This window comes from Pollachius pollachius (genome assembly GCF_949987615.1).
Source record: "Pollachius pollachius genome assembly, chromosome: 3".
In the NCBI taxonomy this organism is placed as follows: Eukaryota; Metazoa; Chordata; class Actinopteri; order Gadiformes; family Gadidae; genus Pollachius; species Pollachius pollachius.
Genome location: NC_136936.1, coordinates 50,729,008 through 50,738,135, shown reverse-complemented (window position 1 = coordinate 50,738,135; position 9,128 = coordinate 50,729,008). Strand labels below are relative to the sequence as shown.

The window sequence follows — 9,128 nt, the reverse complement described above, 5'->3', positions numbered from 1 at the left end:
ATTTTGGTCTGTAGCCTGAGGCTGTGTTTTGGATCCTTCTGTGTTAGTGGCCTACACTAAATTGGATTAAATTTGTTTAGTGAAAACAATTTGAATAATGTAACATGTTGTGTACATATTTGTTAACCACAAACAGTCGACACACACACCGAGTTCAAGTGAGGTGTTTATTGCTTTCATTTCCAAAGAGCTCTCTGTTGTATGAAAAACAATTCCAAAGATCTGACGTTTCCCATCTATAATGCTACACCGCAATAACCCTGTTTTATGCATATTTCTTTCAAGTTCAGTTCCATAAAACGATCTCTTCACACCAGTCAGGCTATTCAACACAACGGTGTTTGGAACTGAAAGTTTAAACCTTTTATTTTTATTTTACACCATCATTAAAAGCTTTCCATTTCAATTTTCCTTCATACACAAATAATCAGTATCTCATATCTCCACCATACAGTCAACGTTAGATTACCTCTCAATACTTCATAAAAAAAATCCATAGAATAAAAAGTATGCATAAAAACAAAGATCAGGAAATATGGTTAAAAATGATTTACTTGAAATGGAATAAGTGTAGATGTTAGCTACCCTGACTGCATTGCTACGCATCGTAGATTTAAAAAATACATCTAAATAGTTTTCAATTTTGTGATGGTGATTTGTTTGCGATTGACGTCGCCGTTTTGTTTTCTCACAAGAACACAATGCATCGTGCACAACTGAAACGAGGGCTCACGTCTGACACAAACTCACACAAGATGCACCTTTTCATAGCAAAATAGAATTTGAAAGTGTTTGGCACTAGAGCTCCTGGGATTCACCAAAGCAGCCGTTTTCAAGAGATGAAAAAAGTACACAAAATCCTGATGACACTGTCGTGATCGTAGTACCATTTTGGACCTATATATATATGTATATATATATATCGTTATTTTTTTGGGAAATATCTGTATCCACGTATATGTCTTGTCAAAACAACTCGATGAAAAGAAAAGAAATAAAGTAAAAACCAGAAAGATTGGTAGTGGTTCAGACCATTTAGAAAAACGGTATAAAATGAGGTCCTAAAAAAGAGGTTTCAGAGTTGAGTAAAAACGGCAAAGAAACGCAGCCTCTGACGCCGTCTAAACCAGCGGACGTGTCACCATTAAAGCATCGAAAAGCACCACGTATGTCCCAGGACACGGCTGCTGTACAAAGGTCCTGGTACGAGCAGGAACTCAAACCCGGGCGGGGGACACTGAGGGAATGTCTGGGGAGAAAAAAACATCTGAACTCAAATGTAGAACTTCAACCACCAGATAAAAACCCTGGCTTTGAGGAGTGGTTTGAGTGAGAGAGTGAAAGTGAGACAGAGAGAGGGTCAGAAACAGAGACAGAGCAAGAGAGAGAGAGACAGAGAGAAGGAGAGAGAGAGAGAGAGAGAGAGAGAGAGAGAGAGAGAGAGAGAGAGAGAGAGAAGGAGAGACAGAGAGAAGGAGAGACAGAGAGAGAGAGAGGGAGAGAGAGAAAGAAAGAGAGAGACAGAGAGACAGAGAGAGAGAGAGGGAGAGAGAGACAGAGAGACAGAGAGAGAGAGAGAGAGAGAGAAGGAGAGACAGAGAGAGACAGAGAGAAGGAGAGACAGAGAGAGAGAGAGGGAGAGAGAGAAAGAAAGAGAGAGAGAGAGACAGAGAGAGAGGTGGTTTGGGGTAGTGGGTTGGCTCAGTGAGGAATGGTCTCGTTCTTCCGGTTCTGGATCCGGGTTCTGCTGGAAGGAACGGTGGCGCTGCGGATCACCTCCATCCACCTGCGAACAACAGTCGGGGCGTTAGTCTCTGGGTACGACCACCAGAACCCAAGAGGTCGCAACCGATACTGACAGAACCCAAGAGAAGCCAATGGACCCAAACTCAATCTCACAGAACCCAAGAGAAGCCGATGGAACCCAGAGCCCAAAATAACTGAATAGAACCCAACAGAATCCAAGATAACCCCAAATAACCGAATAGAACCCAACGGAACCGCAAATAACTGAATAGAACCCAACGGAACCCCAAATAACTGAATAAAACCCAACGGAACCCCAAATAACCCCAAATAACTGAATAGAACCCTATTGAATCCGACAGAACCCCAAATAACCCAATGGAACCAAAGTGAACTCCCATAGCCCAATAGAACCCCACAGAACCCATCGGGACCCAATTGAGCGCAGCAGAGAAGCCAACCCCAACAGGACGGCCCTTGACGGGGCGAGCGGACGCACCTTTCGAAGGTGTACTCGCTCTCGGAGCGGAAGTAGTACACGTGGGACTTGAAGTGCAGCTTGAAGACGTAGTCCTTGTGGATGTTCTCCGCCTCGCTGGGCACCGTGACGGAGTAGCCCAGCAGGGGAAGGCTGGCCAGGGGGTAGTCGTCCTGGGAGAGGGAGAGAGTTCCACCGTCAGTACGGCCCGGGAATCACACCGGCCTCACACAGAGAAGAGCTCAACGGGTGGGGTACGGGGGTCCGGACAGAGAGAGGGGGGGTCCAGAGTCCAGAGGGTCATCACCTGGTGGGTCTTGTAGAAGAAGAGGCTGAAGTTGGTGAAGACCACCCACAGCTTCTGCCAGCCGTTGCTGTTCTTGAACTTCCTCAAGAGGTTCCCTGACAGCTGGTTCTGCAGAAGACATCGGGGCACGTCAGATTACACGATGTATGTCACAAAAGCATTCATCCAAACACTAACCCCTACATTGTAATGTTCTAAGGCTCTAAGTCTCTCATACATATGTTAAATGTTGTGTTTCCAAAATGGTGAGCTGTTTACAGCTACAGACACCCATGGGTATAGATGTAAAGATATAGATCGATTTATGATGAACGGCTATAGCCTTGATATAAAGTAAATACGTATCATCATGACACCATCATCGCTTTTACTGAAAACAACCCGAGTATTGATGTAAACCAATAGAGTCGTTCTATGAACGCAATTTGAAGTAAACTGTTTTACAGCACAGGAGCCAATCAAATGCCGTCTTCTACACGGTGGACCAATGCCTGCAGAGGTCTTATCTATAGAGTGGGCGGGGCCTGCGTGCTGCGGCTTTACCTCCAGGCTGCGGCAGGATTCCCTAAAGGAGAGGCTCTGAACGCGGTACCAGCAGATCAGAGACACGGGCACGGGGCCCGAGGGGCCCACCGGGGGGACCCCACCCTCACTGTGCGGACTGGGGTCCCCTACCACGGGGAGGGAGACACACAGGGAAACACACACACACACACACACACACAGGGAAACAGACACACACATATATATACACACAGACAAACAAATACAGGGAAACAAACACACACTCACAGGGAAACAGAAACACACATATATATACACACAGACAAACACATACAGGGAAACAAACACAAACTCACAGGGAAACAGACACACACATATATATACACACAGACAAACACATACAGGGAAACAAACACACACACACACAGACACACAGGGAAACACACACACACACACAGAAACAGACACACACATATATATACACACAGACAAACACATACAGGGAAACACACACACACACACACACACACACACACAGGCACACAGGGAATCACACACACACACACACACACACACATACAGGGAAACAAACAAAGACAGACACATATATAAACACAAACAGGGCAACAGAAACACACACAAACAAACAGGGAAACACACACATACACACAAACAAACAGGGAAACAGACACACACCCACGGAAACACACACAGACATACAGTGAAACACACACACACACACACACACAGACAGGGAAACAGACACACACCCACGGAAACACACACAGACATACAGTGAAACACACACACACACACACACACAGACAGGGAAACAGACACACACAGACAGATGCACAGGGAGAGGGGCAGAGCGACAGAAGAAGAGAAGGAAGAAGGGAGGAGAGAGAACACAGAGGCTGAGCAGGTTCAACACGGCCATGCCGTCACCCCAGGGTGCTATAGCACCCCAGGGTAGCACCCCAGCTAACGCGCGCCGCGGCGCTGGCCTGGCCTGGGGCTGTAGGGCGGAGGGCGGAGGTTAGGACCCCAGAGGGGGGGGGGGGGTGGTCATCAGGACCAGTAGGGAGAACATCGGTTAGTGGTGAGGATGTCCTGAGCATCGTCCATACCGGTCTCTATCGCTCTGCTTATCAAACCGACTCAGATAGATGGAAGCTGGCCAGCAGACCAGTGGAGGGCGGATACTGGTGCTGCTGGTTACTGGTCACACGCTGGGTACTGGGAGCCACTGGGGGGAGCGATGGGAACAGTGCCCGCACGGACATCATGATGTCATCTCAGACCTGATCATTTATCGAGTCATATCGACGAGCTGATTGTGGAAGCAGATTTATATGCAACCATATAATAGATTCTGGATATATATATATATATATATATTTAATCAAATTGTACTGCCTAAAAAAAAGGTTGTAAGATATATTTATTCAGACCATGATCAGATCTGAACTTCATGCGCATGATGATAAGATTAGACAATGACACCATTCACCACTAGAGAGCACTGTTCCCACAGACAAGATCACCACCGTGGATTATAAACAAGGACATACAACACATCAGACACGGACACTCAGATACGGACGAGAGAGGAGGCAGGAGGCGGCAGCGAGGGAGGGAGGAAGGAAGGAAGGAAGGAAGGAAGGAAGGAAGGAAGGAAGGAAGGAAGGAAGGAAGGAAGGAAGGAGGCGGGCAGTTAGGTGGTTCTGTGGTGGTACCTCCACAGCTAGGCTAAAGTCCAGCATGGACACGCTGGTGTTGCGGTGCCAGCACACGTGCACCGTGGTGTTAGCACGGTGGGGGGCCGGCTTCTCCGGGGGGCCGCGGGGCGCCGCCGAGTCGTCCTCAGACTCCGCCTCCGCCGACGAGTCCTCTGGGAATTCTGGGAAAGTCAGGTAAGGTTGAGCCGTTACAACCAGGGGAAGAGCTGACCCATGACCCCAGGCGATGTGGGTGCAAAGTGACTTAAGTGTTAAGAGACTTGGCTGCTAAGTGACTTGGACGCTAAGTGACTTGGGCGCTAAGTGACTTGGGTGTTAAGAGACTTGGGGGGTAAGTGACTTGGAAGCTAAGTAACCTGGGTGCCAAGTGACTTGGATTCTTAGTGACTTGTGTGTTAAAAGACATGGGTGCCGAGGACAGAGACAGGAGAAGTCCACGTTTAAATTTTTATCGTTTACTACCATTTACCGTTTGGCTTCCGATCAAGTCGTGGATATCACTTGCTCATAAATTAGAGTTTAAATTAATAAATATATCGAAACATCTAGCCTGATCAGACTAGCTCCAATCTGGGGAGGACGGGGCATTCCACTTTCTTTCGCCTCATATTTGTTTCGACCATCAAGTGGCTGGAGGCGGGGATCTATGGACGCATCATTTGGTAACAGTGAGAGCCAACACTAGTCAATGTTTTCCAAGCTATCACATGGTGTCTGGACACAGACGCTCTTAGGGAAGGCGTCTGTAAAGGTTTCAGATCCACACTGTGTCTGACCGGCTGCTGTAGAAGCACCACGCAGGCTGACGGAGAACTGAGCTACGGTGTGTTCAGAGACCGCACGCTGCAGAACGCTCCTGAACTGTTTGTTCTCACCAAGAACAACAACGTCAACGCTGCCATTACTCCGGACAAAGATCAGAACGGGGTGGAAACGATGACGTCATTCTTTATCGGTGAACATAAACACAGTGAGAGTGATACACTGCGAGCGGACTCTGCTCTTCAGAAGTCGTTCTGGTTTCACTCACAGTCTGTGGGATTGGTTGTTGTGGTTTAGCTCATTCCATCCGACCAACATAAAATCATGAAAATACGTATATATATACACATACACTATAAATTCAGCAAAGATAAAATCTTTACGTATACAATCAGTGTGTCATACAATTCGTGTACTATTCTTCTCATGTTTCTGGACATCACCTTTAGTGTCACTTTGACGTATTGAGAGTCTTACTGTTGTCGATGCTGAGGACGTCTGAGGTTGGGCCGTTGCTGGACTCGGCCGCCATGTCGATCGCCATCTTAATGTCTTCCATCCACTTCTCCATCTCTGACAGGGAGCTGGGGGGACGGAAGGGACGTTAGGGCACACACACACACACACACACACACACACACACACGCACGCACGCACGCACACGCCCACAATCTCAAAACACACACGCACAGCTTACGCACACAGTGTGCACACAAACGCACACTTGTGTGAAAGCATCAGTATGCAACGCAGCACCCAGGGGTGACCTCCTCGTTGAGTGGGTGTGCCCTTGGCCCAGAGCAGCAATGGGAGTGAACGTTAACTTAATAATAAAAAAATCCCCTCAGTTGCTTAGACATTGTTGTTATCGTATAGTCATGGGAATGGTTGAGCCCTCCCAGTGAGAAGGGTAAGTAAGGAGCTCTGGTTTTCAGACTGGTTGCTCCGCTGCCCAGATGTGTGACCTCATCATGAACAGAACGATGACATCAAGCTGCTACCTGGCTGCCACCACCACCGACTGCTGCTGGCCAATCAGAGTGAAGGCGTTGGGCACGCCCCACTCATCCTCGCTCTCCCTGATCTGGAGGAACACACAGAGGTTTGCACATGTCAGAATGCGACGCACCTATAGTGTAACACTTCACGCTGTTGTGGGTACAATGGGAAGGTTGATGGAAAGAGAGGAGAATAGAAGAGGCTGCGATTTTTTTTAACTAAACACATCAATTGTTCCCTGCCCCCCAGAAGTGTTGCAATGACACACTTGACGTGATTGACAGGCAGGATTCCCGAGGCTAATCAGGGAAGCGATGCCCTGATTGGTCGATCTGAGTGGTCTCGCAGAGAGGTGGTCTCAGAGGCATTCTCTCAACCGCAGCTCATATTCTCACAGAGTGTTTCACCCACTCATAGCTGACAGATGGTTACGTAATTTAAGAAAAACGACACCCAAATTATAGCTCTTGAATACCGCCTAAAGTTCCTTTCGCCACATTGCAGATTAAGAGACAGAGTATTGTTGTTTTATACATTCACCATCGTGCTTGAGCAGCAGTTACCCTATTTAACCACCGGGGGTGAGGGGAGTCAGTTCAAAATCCATCCACTGCTGACGTCATCATTACAGGTGGGCGTGTCCACTCAGATGTATGATTGACAGATAGAACACACACGCGCGCGCGCGCGCGCGCGCGTGCGTGCGTGCGTGTGTGTGTGTGTGTGTGGAGGGGGCTCTTACCGTCATGCCGTGGAGTGGCAGCTGGCCGTGAACTTTGAACTGGTTGGTGGCCGTCATCCCACGACTCGTGTACAAAATGACATCATTGAACTGAGAGAGAGAGAGAGAGAGAGAGAGAGAGAGAGAGAGAGAGAGACAGAGAGAGACACAGAGAGACAGAGAGAGACACAGAGAGAGAGAGAGAGAGAGAGAGAGAGAGAGAGAGAGAGACAGAGACAGAGAAAGGGTAAGAGAGGAAACAGAGCGAGGATGAGCCAGACAGAGAGAGAGAGAGAGAGAGAGATAGATAGACAGACAGAGAGAGAGAGAGAGAGATAGATAGACAGACAGAGAGAGAGAGAGAGAGATAGATAGACAGAGAGAGAGAGAGAGAGAGAGTGTGAGGGGCACAGGAGGGGAAGTGAATAAATGGGGTAATTCAAGTTGAGTGTCCTTAAAAAAAAAAAGCTAAAAATCCCTGCTGTTCATGAGTAATCTGACCCTGCTGAGGGAACAGCCAGAGAGACCCTCCAGCGCCTCTCAGAGGGGCCGACTCTGGGCTCCTGCCAGCCTTAATGAACCGGGATCAAGTGGAGCATTAACAGGAGGGGACAGAGTGCTGAGAGCCCCCATCATTCGTCACGTACACCCCCCCCCCCCCCCCCCGGGGTGACATCAGTCAGAAGTCTTAAGTCGTGTCTGGACAACACTGGGGATGTCACCGCTTTAATAACTCAATGATATTCAATTAAGATCAAACCAGGCATCCCCACGATATTAAGTGTGTGATGACTTTGTTGTTTACGGCCCAAAGGTTTTATACAAGGTTATAAATCAAGCAGGCCGCCAGACCGCCGTCAAAGATCAAACTCTGTTACCCCACGAGTCAGTGGCTCAACTCTGGGGACTGGTGGAGACGGATATTATGAAGTCATAACACTTCATGAAAATACGAATTTATCGTCTACTTTATACCGAAAAACACACAATACTGAGGAACTTACCAAGAAAAACATGCGTTGCTGGAGGCCTTTTCCCGACAGCTTGCTGAGACAACCTAACCGTATGAACTCCTGGGGAAACACACAACACAGGTCACATGACACACAACATAGGTCACATGACACACAACACATGACACACAACACAGGTCACATGTCACAGAGGTCACATGACGAGGGCCGTGAAGCCGCCGCGTTTGAGCGAGCGAGAGATCGAGAGATCGAGAGAGAGAGAGAGAGCGAGAGAGAGAAAGAGAGAGAGAGATGTAGAGAGAGAGCGAAAGAGAGAGAGAGCAAGAGAAAGAGAGAGCGAGAGAGAGAGAGATGTAGAGAGAGAGCAAGAGAGAGAGAGAGAGCAAGAGAGAGAGAGAGAGAGAGAGAGAGAGAGAGAGAGAGAGAGAGAGAGAGAGAGAGAGAGAGAGAGAGAGAGAGAGAGAGAGAGAGAGAGAGAGAGAGAGAGAGAGAGAGGAGGCATCGCAAGACGGCAAGATTTAGAAACCAAACAACCCCGCACAAACTTCCCCTCCCTCTCTACGTTTCTCCGCCTTTGGGAAATAGGGGTTCTCACACCTGTGATTGACAGGCAAAATGGGTTCCCCGGCCCAATCAGGAGAGAGATGCTCTTAATGCACAGAAGTGAGCCAGGAGCAGAACAAATCGCAGTGGTCTCATACAGAGGCCGGGGCAGTCGGCTGTAGCAGGTATTCTCACAGTGTTTCACTCACTCGTAGCAGATGGAGGGCTGTAGCCTGACCAGATGACCCTGAGATAATAGTCCTAACATCCTACAGCTGCTCTCTCTCTCACAGAACACTAGCAGACAGCCGAGTGTGATGGTGCTCTCTGAGCATGCGGATAAGGCCTAATA

The 9,128-nt window shown here is 48.3% G+C and overlaps 1 protein-coding gene across 2 annotated transcripts in view; it reads right to left on the bottom strand.

The window, feature by feature from the left end:
- Nucleotides 1–210: 210 nt before the first annotated feature.
- Nucleotides 211–9,128, bottom strand: part of LOC307072018 (FERM, ARHGEF and pleckstrin domain-containing protein 1-like) — a 61,527-nt gene continuing 52,609 nt past the window's right edge. For both annotated transcript variants that reach the window (XM_079731166.1, XM_079731167.1), the window contains exons 20-27: nt 8,264–8,332; nt 7,281–7,370; nt 6,541–6,623; nt 6,017–6,123; nt 4,775–4,938; nt 2,532–2,639; nt 2,246–2,397; nt 211–1,786 (exon numbers count right to left, since the gene is read on the bottom strand). In XM_079731166.1, the coding sequence (XP_079587292.1) occupies nt 1,702–1,786; nt 2,246–2,397; nt 2,532–2,639; nt 4,775–4,938; nt 6,017–6,123; nt 6,541–6,623; nt 7,281–7,370; nt 8,264–8,332 (858 nt within the window). In that variant the 3' untranslated portion in view covers nt 211–1,701. The remainder of the gene's footprint in view (nt 1,787–2,245; nt 2,398–2,531; nt 2,640–4,774; nt 4,939–6,016; nt 6,124–6,540; nt 6,624–7,280; nt 7,371–8,263; nt 8,333–9,128) is intronic.